The 21,200-nt window shown below is 42.6% G+C and overlaps 1 protein-coding gene and 1 pseudogene across 1 annotated transcript in view; both read left to right on the forward strand.

Annotated features, from left to right (window-relative positions):
- The window catches only part of AADAT (aminoadipate aminotransferase), a 33,892-nt gene that overhangs the window by 9,966 nt on the left and 2,726 nt on the right, over positions 1 to 21,200 (forward strand). The window contains exons 4-11 of the mRNA XM_004388875.2: positions 5,141 to 5,215; positions 10,320 to 10,529; positions 12,862 to 12,927; positions 14,521 to 14,603; positions 15,098 to 15,194; positions 16,447 to 16,508; positions 17,403 to 17,467; positions 19,206 to 19,312. Coding sequence (XP_004388932.1) covers positions 5,141 to 5,215; positions 10,320 to 10,529; positions 12,862 to 12,927; positions 14,521 to 14,603; positions 15,098 to 15,194; positions 16,447 to 16,508; positions 17,403 to 17,467; positions 19,206 to 19,312 — 765 coding nt within the window. The remainder of the gene's footprint in view (positions 1 to 5,140; positions 5,216 to 10,319; positions 10,530 to 12,861; positions 12,928 to 14,520; positions 14,604 to 15,097; positions 15,195 to 16,446; positions 16,509 to 17,402; positions 17,468 to 19,205; positions 19,313 to 21,200) is intronic.
- On the forward strand, positions 5,371 to 9,380 carry LOC105756901 (NACHT, LRR and PYD domains-containing protein 7 pseudogene; annotated as a pseudogene).

A 21,200-nucleotide genomic window follows, 5' to 3' on the forward strand; every position in this document is an offset into this window, starting at 1 on the left:
AACCTGGTAGCTTAAAACAACAGAACACACTTTGTTACAGTCCTGGAGGCTGGAAGTCTGACCTGAGGGTGTTGGCAGGGCCGTGCCCCCTCTGAAGACTGGGGGACGATTCCTGCTTGTCTCTTGTAGGTTCTGGTGGTCCCTGGCATTCCTTGGCTTGTGGCAGCATAACTCCAGTTTCTGCCTCTGTTTTCACATGGCGGACTTCCTTTTTGTATCTGTCTCTGTGTGTCTTCTGTTATAAGGACAGTAGTCACACGGGACTAAGTCTACTCCAGTATGAGCGATTGTTAACTGATTACATCTGCAGTCGCTGTTACCAAACAAGGTCACGCTCACAGGTGTCAGGGGTAAGGACCGAGACATATCTTATTTGGGGGCACAGACAACCCACAACACCATCTATTGGAAGACATTTGATAAACTCCATCCAGGCATCCTCCCAGCAGTCAGCTGTCAGCCACTGCCCCCTGATGTGCCTGCCAGGCTGGACTGACTGCGGAGTATTAAGGAACTCAGCAAATTCTCCTGCTGTTTGGAGGAATTTTGTATTGGCAGTTTAAATGCTAAAGACTGTCTGCCACCAACAGTGATTTTGTTTTGTCGTAGTTAAAGTTTAGCCCTTCTTTCTGACAGGAGATAATACTAGCTGACATTTGCTGCACACTTGCTTTGTGGCAGGCGTTTTGCTCGGCACCTGAAATATCTGCATTTAATCCGCATCACAAACATGTACTGTGCAGACTCTTGTTATCTCTGACCAGTGAATACGGGAATTAGTGAACAAGCTCAGAGATAACCCTTCATGTTGCTGTCAGTCACCGTCAGGTCAGCCCTGACTCGGAACAACCTTGTGCATAAACAGAACACAGTGTTTTCTGGTCCTGTGCCCTCTTCATGATTGGTGGAATACCCTGGCATTTCAAATACCAGCAGGGCCACTCATGGTGGACAGGTTTCAGCAGAACCTCCAGACTAAGACAGAGTAGGAAGAGAGGACTGGCAATCTACTTCTGAAAACCAGTCAGTGCAAGTCTGATGGGTCACAACAGAAACCCCTCACAGCAAGAGGAATTAACTTGACCTTTGCCATCTGTATATCTCCCTTTCTGCCAGATGGGGTTAAGTCCTAAATCTATGAAGGAAAGGGAATTTATTTGTCCCTTGCTGACCGTGATATCTTACCCTATACCATTTCTACAAATTATCTATGTCGATTCTGAAAGTGGTATCTGTATCTTATTCTTTCCGAACTCTAGCCTTTATGTCTATAAAATAATTCACCTTTCTGTGGGGCCTCCTGTTTGGGGAGGAAACATAGAATTAATATAGAAGTTTGGGGAGGCCATCACAGAACTAACACAGAAGGTTGGAAAGGCCATCATAGAATTAATACAGAAGGTTGGAAAGGCCGTCATAGAATTAATATAGAAAGTTGGGAAGGCTGTCATAGAGTTAATACAGAAGGTTGGGAAGACCGTCAAAGAATTAATACAGAAGGTTGGGAAGGCCATCAAAGAATTAATACAGAAGGTTGGGAAGACCATCACAGATTAATAGAGAAGGTTGGGAGGGCCATCACAGAACTAATACAGAAGGTTGGGGAGGCCATCACAGAACTAATACAGAAGGTTGGAAAGGCTGTCATAGAATTAATACAGAAGACTGGGAAGGCCGTCGTAGAATTAATACAGAAAGTTGGGAAGGCCGTCATAGAATTAATACAGAAGGTTGGGAAGCCAGCATAGAACTAATACAGAAGATTGGGAAGGCCATCAAAGAATTCATACAGAAGACTGGGAAGGCCGTCATAGAATTAATACAGAAAGTTGGGAAGGCTATCATAGAACTAATCCAGAAGATTGAGAAGGCCGTCACAGGCAAAGAAGTCTGAACGGCCTTACTAAGAACAGGGGTTATTATCAGATCTGAAACTACAGGCCTGAGCTTTCTGCTTTACGTATAAAGGTAAGCTAAAAAACTTAAATAAAAATAAAAGGATTATGTAATAATACAGAAACAGTAAAATGGAACTTTATAAAAACAGACACAATAAAGAAGAAATGAGTTAAAAGAAAGTTTAGAGGTAGTAAAAGAGAACCAGTTAAGGATAAGGAATGAAACTTAATAAGTTAATGTGTAGTAGTCAGGCTGATCCACTGCCATGGAGTCGATTCTGACCAATAGCGACCCTATAGGACAGAGTAGAACTGCCCCATAGGGTTTCCAAAGAGCAGCTGGTGGATTTGAACTGCCGGCCTTCTGGTTAGCAGTTGTGCTCTTAACCACTGTACCACCAGGGCCCTTAACTATCCTTTCTTCTTTTTCTGTCACAACTTCAGTCACATCAAAGAAGGGACATTGCATGGATGGCCAAATATATCAATCATTTGCTTATTCATAACCCAGAGCATCCCCTGCATTGAGCGGAATTCTGACTCACAGTAGGCATGCTTACTACAGAGGCCGTGGTCGGAATCTGTGTCTGATTTTTCTTCGACTTTGTTCTCCAGGACGGGTGTCATTTTAGGCTCCTGTGTTTCTGTCTACATCTATTAATCAGTAGCGCCAGATGATAAACAGCCCTCCCTTTTCGTTTAGAATATTTGACATTCACACATCTCCTAACTGACATGGAAAATGTCTGTAACTAGGTTTTCATTTGCTGCATTGATATTGGCACATGCCACCCAAGTGATTTCTTTGATCCCAGGATGACCTGTAAAGCCTGAATCAATTAGAAACTTTTCAGAAAATGACACAGTTTGTCCTAGGATGCCAAAAGCTCATCAAGAAAAGGTGAAATGAACACCCCAGGCCAGACCAGGGAACAAAAGTCATTGAGAACTGTTTGTCGTGAGATGTGAGTTGTTAAAATGATAGGAAGGGGAGGCTTGAACTGGGGATTGTGAACATCACAAGGTAAGAAGGGGTCGTTCTGTGATTATGTGACTTAGTCATAGCAGACCCCTTGTATTTAGGCTGGAAAAATCTGTTGTCTGGATCAATGATGTCAGTAGGCATCAATTGTCTGCAAAATGTCCTGAGATGTGTCACACGCTTGTCTTCTTATCCCCTGGCTCGCCTTGTACACTGGTGAGCTCCCCATCCTTGCTGACGCACTCTCGTCCTCTGGCCCCCCGGCACCCACTGTGTGGCTTCCCTCAGCTGCTTGCCCTGCTTTCTCTGCACTGTCAGCTCCTCCATCCAGCTGTTAGTTACTGGAGCCCCTCCAGGCTCTGTCCTGTACCCTCTTCTCTCCTCAGTCTGCACTTTCCCGAGGCCTCCTTCACAGCCATGTGATCAGCCACGTGGTAGTAACATCCAAGGTCCTCTAACTTCCAACTCCATTTCCATCTGTCCACCATACACTATCCCAGGATATCCAAATCCATTTGTCCATCTGTCCACCAGACAACATCCCAGGATGTCCAAATCCATTTGTCCATCTTTCCACCATACACCATCCCAGGACGTCCAAGTCCATTTGTCCATCTGTCCACCATACACCATCCCAGGATGTCCAAATCCATTTGTCCATCTGTCCACTGGACACCATCACAGGATGTCCAAATCCATTTGTCCATCTGTCCACTGGACACCATCACAGGATGTCCAAATCCATTTGTCCATCTGTCCACTGGACACCATCACAGGATGTCCAAATCCATTTGTCCATCTGTCCACTGGTCACCATCACAGGATATCCAAATCCATTTGTCCATCTGTCCACGAGACACCATCACAGGATGTCCAAATCCATTTGTCCGTCTGTGCACCAGACACCATCCTAGTTCACCTCAAACTGAACATACCCTAAACCGCACTCATCATCTTCTCCCTCAGATACGGACTTTTTTTGGCTGATTTTCAGTGAGTGACACCTCACCTGTCTAGTTCTATAGCCAGAAATCTCGAGTCATCCGTGACACCCTCTTCCTCACTCCTTTCAACTGCAACATCATCACCTTAGTTAGAACTACCCTTAACTGTCAGCAGGACTGGGCAGTAACTTCCCCAAAAATCTCTCCACATGTATCCTCTCCCTTTTATTCTTTCATACTTCAGCCAGAGTGATCTCTTCAGAATGCATATCTAGTCATGTGACTCCCCCTCTTCATTCTGGCCTCCCTTGGCCAAGTCCCTGCCTGGTATGGTCTCTGCCCACTTCTGGCTGGTCTCAGTCCACTCTCTGTTTCATGATCTACCTGAAGCCACAGGATGCTTTTGGTTCCTCAAGATGTAGCCATTGTCACTCCTTACACTGACCCATCTCCTCCTCAGGGAAGCCTTCCCTGAAGGCCCAGCCTAGGGAAGGTCCTCTACAATGAGTTCCTAAAGCACTGTGTGGCTACACTTTGTAGCACCCGCCTCTGTTTTTAGTTAAACATTGATTTGGGTGATTATTTGTTTAGTGCCTGCCTCTCTCAGTGGACTGTTAGTTCTGTGAGGGTAAAAACCATGTCAATTCTGTTCACAGTTTTCTCTCCGGTACCATACACAGGCCTAGCTTATTAAAAAAAAAAAAAAAAAAGTTGCCATTGAGGAGACTCCAACTCATGGTGACCCATGGGTGTCAGAGTAGAACTGTACTCCATAGGGTTTTCAGTGCATGGTTTTTCAGAAGTAGACCTCCAGGCCTTTCTTCTGAGGCACCTCTGAGTAGATTCCAATGGCCAACATTTCTGTCGGCAGCAAGCATGTTGATCCTTTGCACCACCCAGGGACTCCCACCTGGCTTATAGTAGACATTTAGTAAATGTTCAAAGAAGGAATGAAAGGAATACATGAGTCTTAGAAGCCAAACCAGCTATGTTGATTGTCACATTACCCTAGAGTAGGGGTCGGCAAACTATGGCTCCAGAGTCAAACCCAGCCCTTCTGATTTTGTAAATAAAGTGTTATTGGAACCAGTCATGCCCGTTCATCTCCATGTTGTCTGTGGCTACTGTCCCACTGTAGCAGCACAGTTGAGTAGGAGCAAGAAAAACGTGGCCCACAGTGCTGGCGATATTCACTATCTGTTTATACAAGAAGTTTGCGAACCCCTGCCCTAGAATCCTAGTGAGCTCAAACTGAAAAAGGGATCTCTGAGGAGGGAAACAATACTGTCTGAGCTAACTTAGGCTTCTTTTGTTAGGTGTTTGAAATGCTCATTAATCCTGGAGATAATGTCATCGTAAATGAACCGGTTTATTCAGGAACACTTCAAGCTGTGAGTACCCATTTTTACAAAAGGTACCTCTCTTTCTTAAAATAAATGAGAAGAAATGATTGCACATTTAGAATTATCTCCGTCCACCGAAAATAAAATGGCATCTTCCATCAGTAAACAAGAGAACTCTAAATGATGTACGTATAATACGTTAAATGAACCCTCATGCTGTATGAGTACATTTTGTGGTGGTGGTTGTTATACTCACAATTACAGTTCATTACAGGAAGGGCACAGAGTAAGACAAGTAAAGGGAAAGGCACAGAGGCTGGAGGAAACCAGGTGCAAGCTCCAGATGGCCTCTCCCATTGGAGTCACATGGGATGCGCTAATTCCCCCAGCACTGGAAATCCAAATGTGTAGATGCTAAAACTACATTGTGCAAAATCATGTCCAGTTTTCTTAATATTTTACTTGAAATGTGACTTAATTTACAAAATCTTAGTTTTTTATTATCGTCTTTTATTACCATCAGCATAAGTACTACTGTTGTTGTTGTTAGGTGCCTTCGAGTTGGTTCCAACTCATAGTGACCCTGTGTACAACAGAACGAAACTCTGCTCGGTCCTGTGCCATCCTCACAATCGTTGCTATGTTTGAGCCCATTATTGCAACCACTGTGTCAGTCCATCCCTCTGATGGCCTTCCTCTTTTTTTCTGAGCCTCTACTTTACCAAGCATGATGTCCTTCTTTGGCGACTGGTCCCTCCTGATAATGTCCAATGTACTTGAGACGAAGTCTTGCCATCCTCACTTCTGAGGAGCACACTGGCTGTACTTCTTCCAAGACAGATTTGCTCCTTCTTCTGGCAGTCCATGGTTTATTCAGTATTCGTCAGCAACATCGTAATTCAAAGTCATTACTTCTTCTTCAGTCTTCCTTATTCATTGTCTAGCATTTGCACGTGCATGAAGCAATTGAAAACACCATGGCTTAGTCCTCAGAGTGACATGTTTGTTTTTTAACACTTTCAAGAAGTTTTTTTTTTTCCCAGCAGTTTCATCCAATGCCATACGTCATTTGATTTCTTGTATAACTATATTATATGTCAACTTAATATAACCATAAACTAATATGGCATAATTAGGACTATCCATCCAGTGTTAAATTAATGGGACTGTAATATCCTGAGTGAGGAAGCTGGCCGTCAGGCTCTGCAGTGCACTGCTCAGACCACACTGCTGAGGATTAGATTCAGTTGGGTTATACCATACTTTAGGATAAAGATGGACACAAAGTAGAGGTCTCTGGGTGGTGCAAAAAATTAACATGCTCTTCTGCTAATGGAAAGGCTGGCCATTTGAGTCTACCCAGAGGCACCTTGGAAGATAGGCCTGGAGATCTACTTGTCAAAAATTAGCCTTTGAAAGGAGAGCTTCAGCAGACACCCTGGTCTGAGGTGGAAGAGGCCAATAGCAAGACACTAGCAGAAATTCTGATTAAAAAAACTCCCCAAAATATTGGATAAGGATTGTGACTCTGACCCTTTTGGAGAAGATGAAGCTCATGGATTTGTCTGAGACAGTAAAGGAGGAAAGAATAGATGACCTGAATCTGGGAGAGACAGAAGAGGACTTGGAAGTAGAAAAACCAGACAAAAACAAGGAACACACAAACACGATGGAGAAATATTCTTCCATCTGGAGGAAGAAATTTTGGCCCAGAGACAGAAACAAGTGGCATTACAGCATCATCCAGAGGAGCCAAAAGCTCATACCATTCCTGAATCCCAAAACGTCTTCAAAGCTAAAGCCCCACACAGTGGTGCTGCAAGGGCCTACTGGTGTTGGGAAAACCACACTGGCCAAAAATGTGATGCTGGTGTGGACAGAGGACAACCTCAAAAAGACATTCAGATATGCTTTCTATCTCAGCTGCAAGGAACTCAACCAGATGGGGCCGTGTTCTTGTGCTGAGCTGATTTCCAAGGACTGTCCAGAGTTGCAGGATGCCATTCTGGAGGTGCTAGACCAATCACAGAGAATCCTGATCATCACTGATGGCTTCGATGAACTGAGATTCCCCCCTGGGGCACTGATCCGTGATATATGTGGTGACTGGAAAAAGCAGAAGCCAGTGCCCATCCTCTTGAGTAGTTTGCTGACAAGGAAAATGTTCCCCAGAGCAACTCTCCTGATCACCACACGACCCTGGGCCCTGAGAGAGCTCTGGCTCTTGATGCAGCAGCGACTCCTCATAGAAATGGAGGGCTTCTTGGAGGTGGACAGGGAGGAGTATTTCTTGAAACACTTCCAAGATGAGGACCAAGCCCTGAGAGCTTTAGACTTGATGAGGAGCAATACGGCCTTGTTCAGCATGGGCTCAGCGCCCATGGTGTGCTGGATTGTCTGTACTCGTCTGAAGCTGCAGATGGAGAATGGAGAGGACCCCACACCCACTTGCCAAACCAGCACATCGCTGTTCTTGCGTTTCGTCTGCAGCGAGTTCATGCCGGTACCTGACAGCTGTCAGGGTCGGTGCCTCCAAGCCCCAGTGAAGGCTCTGTGTCTCCTGACAGCTGAGGGTGTATGGACGCAGACATCTGTGTTTGGTGGAGAAGACCTCAAGAGACTTGGGGTGAAGGAGTCTGAACTTTGTCCTTTCCTGGACAAGAATATCCTTCAGAAGGGCAAGGACTGTGAAGGCTGCTACTCCTTCATCCACCTCAGTGTCCAGCAGTTCTTTGCTGCCATGTTTTATGTTCTGGGGAGGGAGGAGGAAGAAGACAGGGAGAGCCACAGGGGGAACATTGGGGATGTGCAGAAGCTGCTGTTCAAGGAAGAAAGATTAAAGAACCCCATCCTGACCCAGGTGGGATACTTCTTATTTGGCCTCTCAAATGAAAAGAGAGCCAGGGAGCTGGAGACAACATTTGGCTGCCGAGTGTCAAAAGAGGTCAAACAGGAATTGCTAAGATGGAAAGTGAAGTCCGATGAGAACAAACCTTTCTCAGTGATGAGCATGAAGGATGTTTTTCACTCTCTGTATGAATCTCAGAGGAGGAGTTTGTGAAGGATGCAATGGCCCATTTCAAGGAAGTGTCCTGGAGGTTGAAAAATGAAACAGACGTTGTACACGCTTCTTTATGCCTCAGGCATTGTCAGAATTTGCAGAAAATGTCATTGAAGGTTGAAAAAGGGATCTTTCTGGAGAATGATACTTCCTTGGAATCAGGCTCTCAGGTTGAGAGGACCTGGCATGATTACCACCTTCTTCCTCTCTGGGTGGACCTCTGCTCTGTGGTCAGCTCAAATGAGAATCTGAGCGTTCTGGATGTGAGTCACAGCTTCCTGAGTGACACTCGGTGAGGATTCTTTGTGAGCAGATGACCCGTGTCGCCTATAATCTCCAGAAGGTGGTAATTAAAAACGTCTCCCCTGTTGAAGCTTATCGGGACTTGTGTCTGGCTGTCATTGGTAAAAGGACTCTAACACACTTGATCCTGGAAGGAAGCATCCACAGTGAGAAGATGCTACTGCTATTGTGTGAGGCCCTGAGACACACCAAGTGCAACCTTCAGTATCTGAGGTTGGGATCTTGTTTGGCTACCACTGAGGAATGGGATAATCTCAGCCCTCGAAATCAACCAATCCCTGACATGCCTGAACCTCACAGCCAATGAGCTCTCAGGTGAGGATGTGAAGTTGCTGTGTATGGCTCTGAAACACCCAAGGTGCTCTCTGCGGATATTATCATTGGAAAATTGTCATCTTACAGAAGCCAGTTGCGAGGATCTCTCTTCTGCTTTAATCATCAACCAGAAGCCTACACACCTGTCCTTGGCAAAGAATGAGCTTGGGGATGGTGGGGTGCAGCTTCTGTGTGAGGGCTTGAGTTACCCCGACTGTAAACTACAGACTGGTGCTCCGGGGCTGTTCCATCACGACTCTGTGTTGTCAGGATCTTGCATCAGCTCTCATCAATAAGAGCCTGGGAAGTCTGGACCTGGGCCAGAATATCTTGGGACAGAGTGGAGTTACACTGCCCTTTGAAGCTTTAAAACAAAAGAATGGCTTCTTACAGAAACTTAGGTTGACAATAGATCAGTCTAATGTGGAAATTCAGAAGCTGTTGGAGGAGGTGAAAGAAAGCAACCCACAACTGACGATTGAATGCAGTGACGCCAGGACAAACGAGCCCTCAAGTTGTGATTTTCTTTTCTGAAAGCCCTGCGTCATTCTCTACTAGTTGCATGTCTGGAGGGGGGAATATGATCTCTTTATAAGACAGAATCAAATGTTAATCACACTCTAAAATGTAGACTTTAGTGTTGGTTTTCTCTCTCGTTCTGATTTATAGCAAATTCTGTACAAATCATGTACCCACTTCATATCAAAGTGTTATCTCACATAGGATATGAAGGATAATAAAATGAATGTTAAAGCAAAAAAAAAAATTAGCCTTTGAAAGCCCTATGGAGCACAGTTCTACTCTGACACACAAGGGGTCACCATGAGTCTGAATCGACTTGATGGCAATGGATTGTTTTTGTTTTGTGAGCGAGTTCTAAATATAATTAAGAAGATAATCCAGTCAAAAGAGGCTAGGTTCTGCTATGTGGAAAATGACCCCAATATCTCGGTGGTCACAGCTACAAAGGTTTATTTCTCACTCAGACTCACACTCCATGTCCGCCTCAAGTCAGCTCATCTCTGTTCCATGTCATCTTCATTCCAAGCCCAGAGTTGGTGGAACCACCCTCTGTCTGGAACACTGTTGGTCTTAGAGCAGAGGGAGACGAGACAAGGACAGCTGCAAGCTGGGTCATAAAGCTTCTGCTTGGAAAGGACACACGTCACTTATGCTCACGATTTATTGGCCAGGGCAGGACACGTGGCCAAGTCTGACACAGTGAGGCGGAGAAGTATGGTTCTTCCTCTAAGAAGGAACAGGGGGTGTTTTTGACCGATAACAGAATCTCCCCCAGGAGAACAGAAGGATTAGAACATACAACCTCTGCCCTCCAGAGCTTAGAGCTGAGTGAAGGTTCATGTATGTTTAAGGGAATAAATGAGAACGTTCTCAGTAACAGAGAAATCAGTGGCACTTAGATTTCATAATCATATCTGAATCTTGGGTTTTCTTTTTCTTTGTGTTCAACAGCTGCAGCCAATGGGCTGTAACATTATTAACGTTTCCAGTGATGAATTTGGGATTATTCCAGATGCCCTCAAAGAAATACTTTCTAAATGGACACCAGAAGATTCACAGGACCCCGAGAAAAACACCCCCAAATTTCTTTACACTGTCCCAAATGGCAACAACCCTACTGGAACCTCACTAACAACTGAGCGCAAAGAGGAAATCTACAAGGTATTTTATGAGAACGTGTCATGTGACTACGTTCCTGTTGCGTTGTAATGTTTTAGAAGAATACTGTGCAAGTTCTCATCTGCTTAACCTTTTGTCTTCGTGGAAGATAATTTTTAATAAAAAGAAATCATCTATGCCACGGATCCTAATATATTTAGACACAATAGGTTACTATATTCTTTTTAACTATTGATGAGATTTTTCCTTTTCCCTTAATCGATGTTTTTATATAAAAGAAATATTGTTGTCCTGGTGTTCAATTTTATGAGGTTGTTTAATATTTGACCCCAGGTTTGACTTTCATTATTTTATGGCTGTTTTTAACTTGTCTCTTCTTCCTCATCCTTGATGCCTTAGGTTACAAAGAAAATCTTTAAGATAGGAGGAATTCTGCTTCTATAAAATCTCTTTTTCAGGTACCCAACTATGATGCCCAACGTCTCACTATTAATATCAAGAAAACAAGTACCGAACACATACTGAGCAGTGCAGAAATCTTTTAAAAATAAGATGTGTGGCTTTTGTGAAGTCTCTTTTATGCACCTGACTCTGCTCCCTAGCCCTTCACTACAAACCGCTTTTTAAAATGACTACCAAACACATGTTAAGCTATATGGAATCTAATCACATAAAGTGGAATCATAAGAAAGATTTCATGTATATGTGTGTATATGTATATATATTCACAATATTGTCATATTCTTATTTTGCACGCTCTCCAGGGCTCTGTCCTGAGTTTTCTCTTTATACCCCCCCGCCCCACCCCTAACGGCCTCATCTACTTCCATGGGTAAACCTTCCAATCTCCAGAGTGATGGTTCCACATTGCCTAGCCCTCACCTCGCCCCTGAATTCCAGACTTCCGTGTCCAGCTTCCTACTTGATATCCCCAGTAGATGTCCAGTAGCACTTCAGACTTAATGTGGCCAAAGTAAAACTCGTGATTTTCCCCAACCCCACCCATTCTCCATCTCCACATTCTTCATCTCTATAAACAGCGCACTGTGAGTAAACAACCAGAAAAGCAAACCCGTTGCCACAGAGTCGATTCCAACTCATAGCAACCCTAGAGAACAGCGTAGAACCGCCCCATAGGGTTTCCAAGGAGCAGCTGGTGGAGTTGAACTGCCGACCTTTGGGTTATTCCTCTTTCCTTCTCTCCTCTCCCACCGCCCCATTCAGCTCCTCCTATGGACTTTGTCACCAAGTCTATCCATTACGGACTCTGAGCCACAGCCTTCTCTCACTGCCCACAGCAGGGGCCTCTTGACGCCCCCTCTCCTGCACTCCACTCTTGATCTCACAGGTCACTCTTCACCCCGCACCTGAAACTTCCCTGCTGGAAGGAAAATGTAAAGCCAGTGTCCCCATCCCCTGTTCACTGTCCTCCAGTAGCTTCCCCTGCAGTTAGAATGAGATCCACATTGCTTCATCTGCTGTGCAAAGCTCAGTGATGTGGCCTTCTGTCCTCTGACCTAGCCTCCTGTTATCTTTGTTCCAGCCATGCCTACTCGCTCCAGCCATGCTGACCTTTCTAGCCCTTAAACATGCCAAGATTTGCTTCTCTCACCCTAGTGCCTTTGCTCCCACTCTTCCTTCAGTCTAGAACCCTCTTCCCTGATATTTGCTCAACTGGCTCCTTGCTGTGCTCTGAACTCCAACCTTACCTCATCAGGAGGGGCTTCATAACGATTCAGCCTGAGATGGCTGCCCTGTCTCTCTCTCACACACGTCACGCCATTTTAACTGGCTCCTTCCTGTGCTCTGAGCTCCACCCTTACCTCATCAGGAGGGGCTTCCTAACGATGCAGCCTGAGATGGCTGCCCTGTCTCTCTCTCTCACACGTCACGCCATTTTAATGATCTGCTTAGGACCTAAAACCCCGCCTTCTACTTTTCTTCTCTTTGTTACCCATCGGCTCATGTCCATCCTGTCTCCCATTACAGGAGACACCGCACATAAATTCCTTGAGAACAAGCGTCTTTAGCGTCTTACTCATCTCTTTACCCTCACTTGTCTGCACAGTGGCGGTGTTAGCCGCTGTCAGGTCAGCTCCGACTCACGGCGACCTCCCGTCTAACAGAATGACACACTGTCCCGTTCCTGTACCCCCTTCGGGATCACTGGTATATTTAAATTCATTGCTATGGCTGTTGTGTCAACCCGTCTCGTTGAGGGATTCCCTCTTTGTCATGGACCCTCTACTTTATCAATTTTAGTAGATACTTGTTGAGTGAAGAATGAATGACTACGTCAAAAAAATTGTAATTCCAAATGATTCTAATTTTAGATGGTTCTTAAGAAATAAATATATTACTTTAACTTTCTTAGCTGGCAAGAAAATACGACTTCCTCATAATAGAAGATGATCCTTACTATTTTCTCCAGTTCAGCAAGGTAAGCGATGATGTGAACAACATAAATTGTCAATTATTGTACTATATTTGATTTTAGCTTGGTCACTAAGTCAGAACGAATCCACTCTGAAATTGAATTTAAATAAATAATTATTAATTTGCTGTCGTTGATGTTAGCTGCTGTCAGGTCAGCCCATGACTCCTGAGGACTCCCTGTGTTACAAAGTAGAACTGCTCCATGAGGTTTTCCAGGCTGTAATCTTTATGGAAGCAATTTGCCAGGCCTTTCTTCCACAGAGCCACTGGTTGGGTTCGAACCACCAACCCTCGGGTTTAGCAGGTGAGTACAAACCACTTGCACCACCCAGGCTCTTTATATTAGTTTGCTTCCACTTCAGTTTTTAGTCTGTTGGTTTTATTAAGGAATTTGTACTTTTCATTTTTGGTGTTACTGCTCTTTCCAGAAATTACTTACCTTCAGAGTAGTAGCTGGCTCTCTGTCCCATGCATTTCAGGGCTGATGGTCTTCTTGAACTCCAAATTCTAGCCATAGCCTCGTAAACATCATGCCGGGGATGTCGAATGAGTTTCATCTTGGGTGTCTCCGTTCGTCTCTGGGTAGTGGCTGTGGAAATGATGTCTAGAGTAGGATTAGGAAGCTGTGTTCAAGCTGAAGGAGAAAGGGCTGTGCCCCATGAATGATGTCCACCAGGGAGATAGGAGAAAGGCATTCCAGGCAGCCTTCCCCACGTCTGCCATCCTTGGCTTTTACCTCCTGGATCTTGTCTGCAGAACATGGGTTTGCAGATTTTTTCTCACCTTTCATGATTGCTGTTTCCTGGTAGACACTGTACTGGTGCCAACTCCTAATGCCTGATTCCTCAAAATCCAACACCATGCATTCACCATCTTTATTTGCTCTCAGTATTGCAGAGAATATATACTTGGATTCTGTCCTCCCTTTAAATTTAGTTAAAAGGAACAAGAACTCTTGGTTTCTCTCTAAGTTTGCTTGCGTATCACGTCTGCCTACCTACCCTCCATCCTCAGCACAACCACGGCCCGTTTCGCATTTCCATCTACTTCAGAAGTAGATACTGAAGTCAGTGTTCCACACTGACTAGATTTCCCATCTTCATCTTTATCTTTTTTACCTTTCTAGTTGGTCCTGAGGATCAGCACTATCTCTGTAAACTATCCTGCATGCTGCTGCCCTTCTTCATTTTGATCTTGTCCAAACTAGTTTCTCTTGATCCTTCTCTCTAGCTGTTAATCCTGGGTTCCAATTCTTGGGGCAAGAAGGGACTGTTTGAGGTTTCCCTAAATTCGTAGCAACGACATCTTGAGCAAATGAGAAATTCCTGGGGTGTGTGTGTGTGTGTGTGTGTGTGTGTGTGTGTGTGTGTGTGTGTGTATTTGGCAGAAGTCATGAAGACAGGCAGATGCTCATAAGCTCATAAGAGAATGTGCATCTCTGTTTCATATTCCCTTTTAAAGGGTTCAGATAAAGGGCATGGAAGAGACAATTGTGCTAGTCTTATCCCAATCCACGCCCTCTCCTCTCTATACATAGTGTCTGTACAGTGATTAGCAGAGTTCTCAAACCAACAGTATTTTCTTTCTCCATTTTAAGTCCTGGGCACCAACATTTCTTTCCATGGATGTTGATGGCCGTGTCATCAGAGCTGACTCTTTTTCCAAAGTCCTCTCCTCTGGGTAAGGCCCCCTGTCTCTAACTTAAGGCTCTGCGTGAAAGAGATAGAGACTATACCTCAGTATCTTTTAGTCCACATAGTATTTTTCATTTAAGATATTTGTATTCCACTTGCCTTAAAACACCAGTTTGATTATTAACATGAACACAAGCTTTTCTCCCTCTGTTCACCTACTAGAGTCAAAGCTACTAACTTGCCATTAATCTGAAGCTGGGGTGGGACTGATGAGGTTTTCAACTGACAGATGAAAGAACACAGTTGGAAATGTTAGGTCAGCACTGCATTATATTGTAAGTGTACACTGAAATTTAAATTTGTATTTTAAATGGGAAGTGGTTTTTTTAGAATGTGTTAATTGTCTAGATTGATTCCTTCCCTAGGTCCCAACTCTCTTGCTAACGAAATCAGGAAAGAGATGTGTACTGATTGTTTATACTGTTGATCTACGATCATTAGTTGTTAATATGTAAGCATGCCTTTTCTCTTTTTGTATAGGTTGAGAATAGGGTTTCTAACAGGTCCAAAACCCTTCATAGAGCGAGTTGTTTTACACACACAAGTTTCAACACTGCACCCCAGCACTTTTACACAGGTAAGGATAATTTAAGAAATAGAAATTTTGTTTCAAACCAGAATAGAAAATAGATGTTGGCAAGTAAGGTTGAGTTATAGTGGCAGGGAGGAAAAACCACTGATATTGAATCTTCAGTTCCAATACGGACTTAATTAGAAGACCAGATACCACATTTGTTTACTCTAAAAGGCACATGAGAGTTGAATTATCATGGTGTTATTTAGAGGCATAGACCAAATTCCCTGATGGTCAAGGGAATCTTTTCATTGTGTGTCCCTAGCATCTGGCCTAGGAACTCCATATAAACTTTGTTGAATGAACAAAATGGAACTGAGCTTGGTGAAGTAATATAACTTTAGCTTCATTGTCTTGGAATCTGTAATGAGGGCTGGGATCGCAAACTTGTTCAATGACTAATTGTTTCTCTTCCCTACACATGTACTAACCTCTCCTAAAGACACAGATTGGAATATATTTTAATTAAAATAAAGGAAAATTAATTTTTGAGAATGTACAAATTTCCTGACAAGCTTTGAGAAATGATTGGGTCCATCTCTAGTGCAATCTTGAGAATCAGATCCTAAGGATGGACTTTTAATGAAAAACACAATGTGAATGGAAAAGTCTTTGTAGAATAGAGCACCTGTTTGATGCTGTGCGTTCCATAAAGTGCAGATGCCCATGAATCTCTCTATGTTTTCCATTTTGGGGACTAGTTCATATTTTTTGTATTATCAACAAAACTTCACTGTCTGCTTATAGTATTTAGAACTTCCAGATCTAAAATGTATTTGGAGATAAAGAAATCCCAAATACATTTTACAGCTTTCCATATGTATTATATATTTTGTATTTAGAGTGGCAGTGTGGTATGGTAATTAATAACATGATCTGACTTTGAATTGGACTCTGACACTTGCTGTGTGCCCTTGGGAAAGTTAACCCTTGTGCCTCAGTTTCCTCATCTGTAAACTAGAAATACTAACCTGCCTAATAAGGCTATTATGCAGATTAAATTCGTTAAAGTATATTAGTGTATTAGGATAGTGCCTAGCATGTAACAAGTATTGTATACGTATTTATTTTGTTATTATTATTGTTGCTAATTAGCATTTATTATTAATCACTGACTATTCATAAAGCTAGGTTCAGTGTGTTATATCCTCTTATGGAGGATTCCATGTAATCATGAGTGATTTGCTTTTACATCTGGCAGAAAACCCATTCTAGGGACTGAGCCATGACGTGTGTTATTGGTTTATCTCTTTAGCTCCTGGTATCAGAGCTTCTACACCAGTGGGGAGAAGAGGGCTTCCTGGCTCACGTAGCTAGGTATTGAACCGTTTGTTAAAACACTTCTGAACAACACAGGAGCCCAGTGGACAGTACAGAGAGTGTTCCTTTCCTGCCCTCCCTTCCCAAGTCTCCCACCATGGACAAGAGGAACGGTCCATTAGAAGCCAAAAGTCTTTGTGTTTTATCAGCTCCTCACACAGTCTCCTCAGGAGCAGCAGGGTTGGGGTGGAGGGCGTCTGGTTTGAAAGCAGACCCCACCCACACTGAGATCACCTGGAATCTCTCCAGGTTAGGGTTAACTTATTTAACTGGTTTAGAGGGTATGCCCATGAGTATGCACATTCATGCACATGCGTATTTATGTAATAATAATAATCAGTCTACCCTGAGGGACACAGGACACAGGAATTGGCTCAAGTACAGATGAGTGAGGACACAGCTTGCCTGAATAATCAGTATGTGGGTTAAAGTTATGAATGACCTCAGAAATGGAAATGTGACACTTCCTAGACCATGCTGAAGTAAGGAAAAATGGGAAGTTCTTATTTCCAGAGCAGCGATTCATCATTTCAACAGTGTTTTCTTTGATCCTGAGAGTTCTCCTATGCCCTAATGACAATGATTATTTTGGAGAACGGAACAAAAAGACGGATCCCACTACTCTGTTAGAACTGGATTTTAGGCTCCGTATTTTACTTAGAAATGCACTTTGCTTTCTCTGTTTTCATTTTTTAATTATTCCACAATAAAGGAAAAAATGCAATTATAGAAAGTTTACCATGGACAAGTCAACCATGTCCTGTTCCCTTATCAAGCTTCCAACATTTTAACCAAAATAGAAAACAAATCCTGATAAATTGGACCCCAGAGGCTTTCTAGTACCTGCAGTCAGTGTTCTGAAGACATCCCTCTCCTTGTTCCCTCTTCTAGGGTTATTGATTTCTACAGGAAGCAGAGGGATGCGTTGTTGGCAGCTGCAGACAAGTGGTTAAGTGGTGAGTGGGACACACATACGTCCTTGTGGTGAGCAGTAGCTGCTGTATGAGAGGTGGTGAACCCTGCATGATACTGCTGATAGTCCCAGTGGGAACACAGCAACAGCCCGGGCGTCTTCTGGCCAAGAAAATGTTATCCTGCAGATGCTCTCAGAAGTAACAGGCTGCAGACTCTGACACAGTTCTGCCAACCTCTCTTTTACCTATCTGTTGCAAAGAATTTGTGGTTTAAAAAAATAGTCTAAAAATCAACCAGAAATAACTTAAAGACAAAGATGTCTATATGCAAAAAGTTTTAGGGTTATTTCAAAATTTTTCCGCAAATAGAAGAAGAATTTTCAAACAAGCAATATACTCCGTTTCAAAAGACAAAATAGGCCCGGCTACCACTACTGACCGCTCTGACCGGGACCACAATAGTAGGTCATGGACAGTGGGAGAGAAATGTAGAATAAAATTCAAACTGGTAAATAAGACCAGACTTATAAGTCTGATAGAGACTGGTGGAACCCCCGAGTCTATGGCCCTTGGACACTTTCAAACTTGAAACAGAAATCACTTCCAGAGATCACACGATAGCCGTAAAATAGACAGGCCTGTAAATGAACAATAACACCAGTAAGAAATGTGCATCTCAGAACAATCAGACGAGACCTAAAGGGCAGCATTTGCCCAAAAGCAAAGTTCAGAAGGACGATAGGGACAGGAAAGCTGGGCGAATGGACACGGGGAACCCAGGGAGGAAGCGGAGAGAGTGCTGGCACATTCAGGGGTTTGCAACCAATGTCACAAAACAATCTGTGTATAAATTGTTGAATGGGAAACTGATTTGCTCTGTAAACTTTCACCTAAACAACAATAAAATGCTTAAAAAAGACAAAATAGGACAATCTAAAGTCAAATTCTCTCATTACACATTACATGCCTTCTAATCATTCACCTCATTTTTTGTCTAATATTATCTATTGCTAATTTGATTGCAGAATGGTTTAGATTTAATTTTCTATAATGGAAGAAAGTCAAATGAATTACATGGTTTTAAGGATATCAAAAATGCTTTTCCTATGAATAATAGAAACCAAAAAATTCAACTCCTTATTATCATCTTGTTTATAAGATTCTACTGCTTTGAATAGTGTTGAAGAAAAAGTGTTAATCAGCAGCAAGTTTTCTTTTTAAAAAAAAGATAGTAATTAAAATTGAAATAATTATCCATCCTTCTTGATTTCTCTATCCTAATACTTAATGAAACATAAAGCCTACAAATACATCTGGAATTCTTAAATTTTAAGTACTTCTTTTCATAATTAATTACGTTCTGATAAAAATTCAAATCCATTGGACTTCTAAACTATTACATAGATGATAGGACTTACTGAGACACTGGAAGATTCTAGAAAGAGTTAAAGAGTCCTCCTCTAAAGTTCAAACAGCCGTATTTGTCTGAGGTGTAGTTCTAAGCAAGGAAAGGAAATAGAGACACTAGATTTCATGACAAAAATTGTAAAGACACATAAACTGCTCAGTTTCCTTCCCTCTTTTTTCCCTCTCACCCCCAACTCACTCACTCTTTGAAATAAAAGCCAGAACATTAATTTTCAGAACTTACAAAATTATGGTTTTTAAAGTGCTATCATTGTAGAAGCTTTTTCCGAAATTGCCCTAATGTCATGAGAGATATATTTGGTATCATCTAAAACGGCCCCAGAAGATGGTGATTCTCTTCTTTTGTCTGCAGATTTGGCAGAGTGGCACGTTCCTGCTGGTGGAATGTTTTTATGGATTAAAATTAAGGGCATTTCTGATACCAAACAACTGATTGAAGAAAAAGCCATTAAGAATCAGGTAAAACAGAGAGAAAAAAGAAGTTCTAAAAAAATTTATTCTTGTTTTCTTTAAAGTAATTCTTTATTTGAATAAAATGGAGAAAGGTGCTTTTCATTGCCCACCACCCCAATGCATAAAGTTTTAATGTCACTTTTGTTATCTCATTGTTAAATTCATAATAGATTTTTGGGGTGCAGAATTATTCAGCTGGTCTACATTAATGGAAATACAGTCCTTATATCATTATGACTCCTGAGTAGCTTAGTGATTAAAATCAGTCTCTGGATTTGGGTTTGAATCCCAACTCTACCCCTCATTAGCTGTGTGGTTTGGGGTAAGTTACTTACCCTCTCTGTGCCTCATCCGTACAATGGAGATAATAAGAATCCTTCTCTCATGGGGTTACCGGGATGATTAAATGAGTTAACATGTGCCAGTCAGTTAGACTAATACAGGATACACAGTAAATGCTTGAAAGGTGGTAACTATCAGTGTTTAAAATAGATTTTTTCCTGAACATGAAGGTAAAGTATTCTCACAGTAGCAAATTTGAAAAATACATAAAAGCATAAAGAAAAATTTTAAAACAGCCCGTAATTTCACCATCCAGATATTGTGACTATATGTGGTATATTTTCTAGAAGAGCTTGTATATATTCTTCTAATAGTTTTGCTATGCAATTATTTTACACGGTTAAAATTACATAGAAAACTTTATATCCTACTTTTTGTTTTATTTAAAATTAACCCACGAAAATTTCTTGTAAGATTTTTATTTTCTCCTTTTGTACATAGATGGTAAATCTACTTAGAATTCACTTTGGAGAAATGACACAGCTGAAAAATCTAAATGTTTTTCTGTGTTGATACCCAGTTTACCAAACAAATGATCCCTTCTTCATTAATTAAATCCTTTATCACGTTTTCAGCCATTTGCTGCACTAAGATCTGTTCCCAGAGTCAGTCTTTAAGCAGTGTTGGAGAAGGTTGACAATGGCCTAATGCCGTCATAGTGCGTGAGAGACGAGGTGTGGAGAGGTTAGACCCAGAGGCAGACGGCCTGGACGTGAGGACTGGCCGCGCTACCTTGGGGAAGTCGTTGTCCTCTAACCATCTTACTTGAGGGCAGGACTTGTGCTTTATGAATGGTTGAAATTTTAGTATCAGCACATACCAGTTGCCACTGAGTCAGTCCTGACTCCCAGCGACCCTACAGGGCAGAGGAGAACTGCCCCACAGACCTTCCAAGGCTGTAGTCTTTACGAAAGCAGACTGCCACATCTTTCTCCCGCCGAGTGGCTGGTGGGTTCAAACTGCCAACCTTTGGGTTCGCAGCTGAGCGCTTAACCACTGCCTCACCAGGGCTCCTTAGTAACAGCACCAAAAAAACACCAAACACATGGCCATAGAGTCACTTTGACTCATAACAGCACATAAAAGAAAACCAAACCCGTTGCCATCATGTCTATTCCAACTCATAGCGAGCCTGTAGGCTAGAGTGGAACTGCCCCATAGGGTTTCCAAGGAGCGCCTGGTGGATTCAAACTGCCGACCTTTTAGTTAGCAGCCGTAGCACTTACCCACTGTGTCACCAGGGTTTCCTAACAGCGCATAGTAGGTACTTAATATTTAACCAACTTGTTTCAGAGAAATACATTGTAATGTAATCAATTTGATACTCTCTTTGCTTTTCTATCGATGTCATTTGGTAAGTGGCTATTTGCATGTATCGCTGAGCTAGATTGTATGGATGTAAACTTAGTATTTTGTTATAATTTTTTCAGTTCTCTTCATTTATTCCAGAATCCTGTTGCTTATGCCTTTGCTTTTTCTAAATAATCTCCAACCTTAAGACCACTAACTGAGCCCAGATTTTGGTCATTTTACAAAGAGATTACCACTTTCC

This window comes from Trichechus manatus, unplaced genomic scaffold (genome assembly GCF_000243295.1).
Source record: "Trichechus manatus latirostris isolate Lorelei unplaced genomic scaffold, TriManLat1.0 scaffold00220, whole genome shotgun sequence".
In the NCBI taxonomy this organism is placed as follows: Eukaryota; Metazoa; Chordata; class Mammalia; order Sirenia; family Trichechidae; genus Trichechus; species Trichechus manatus.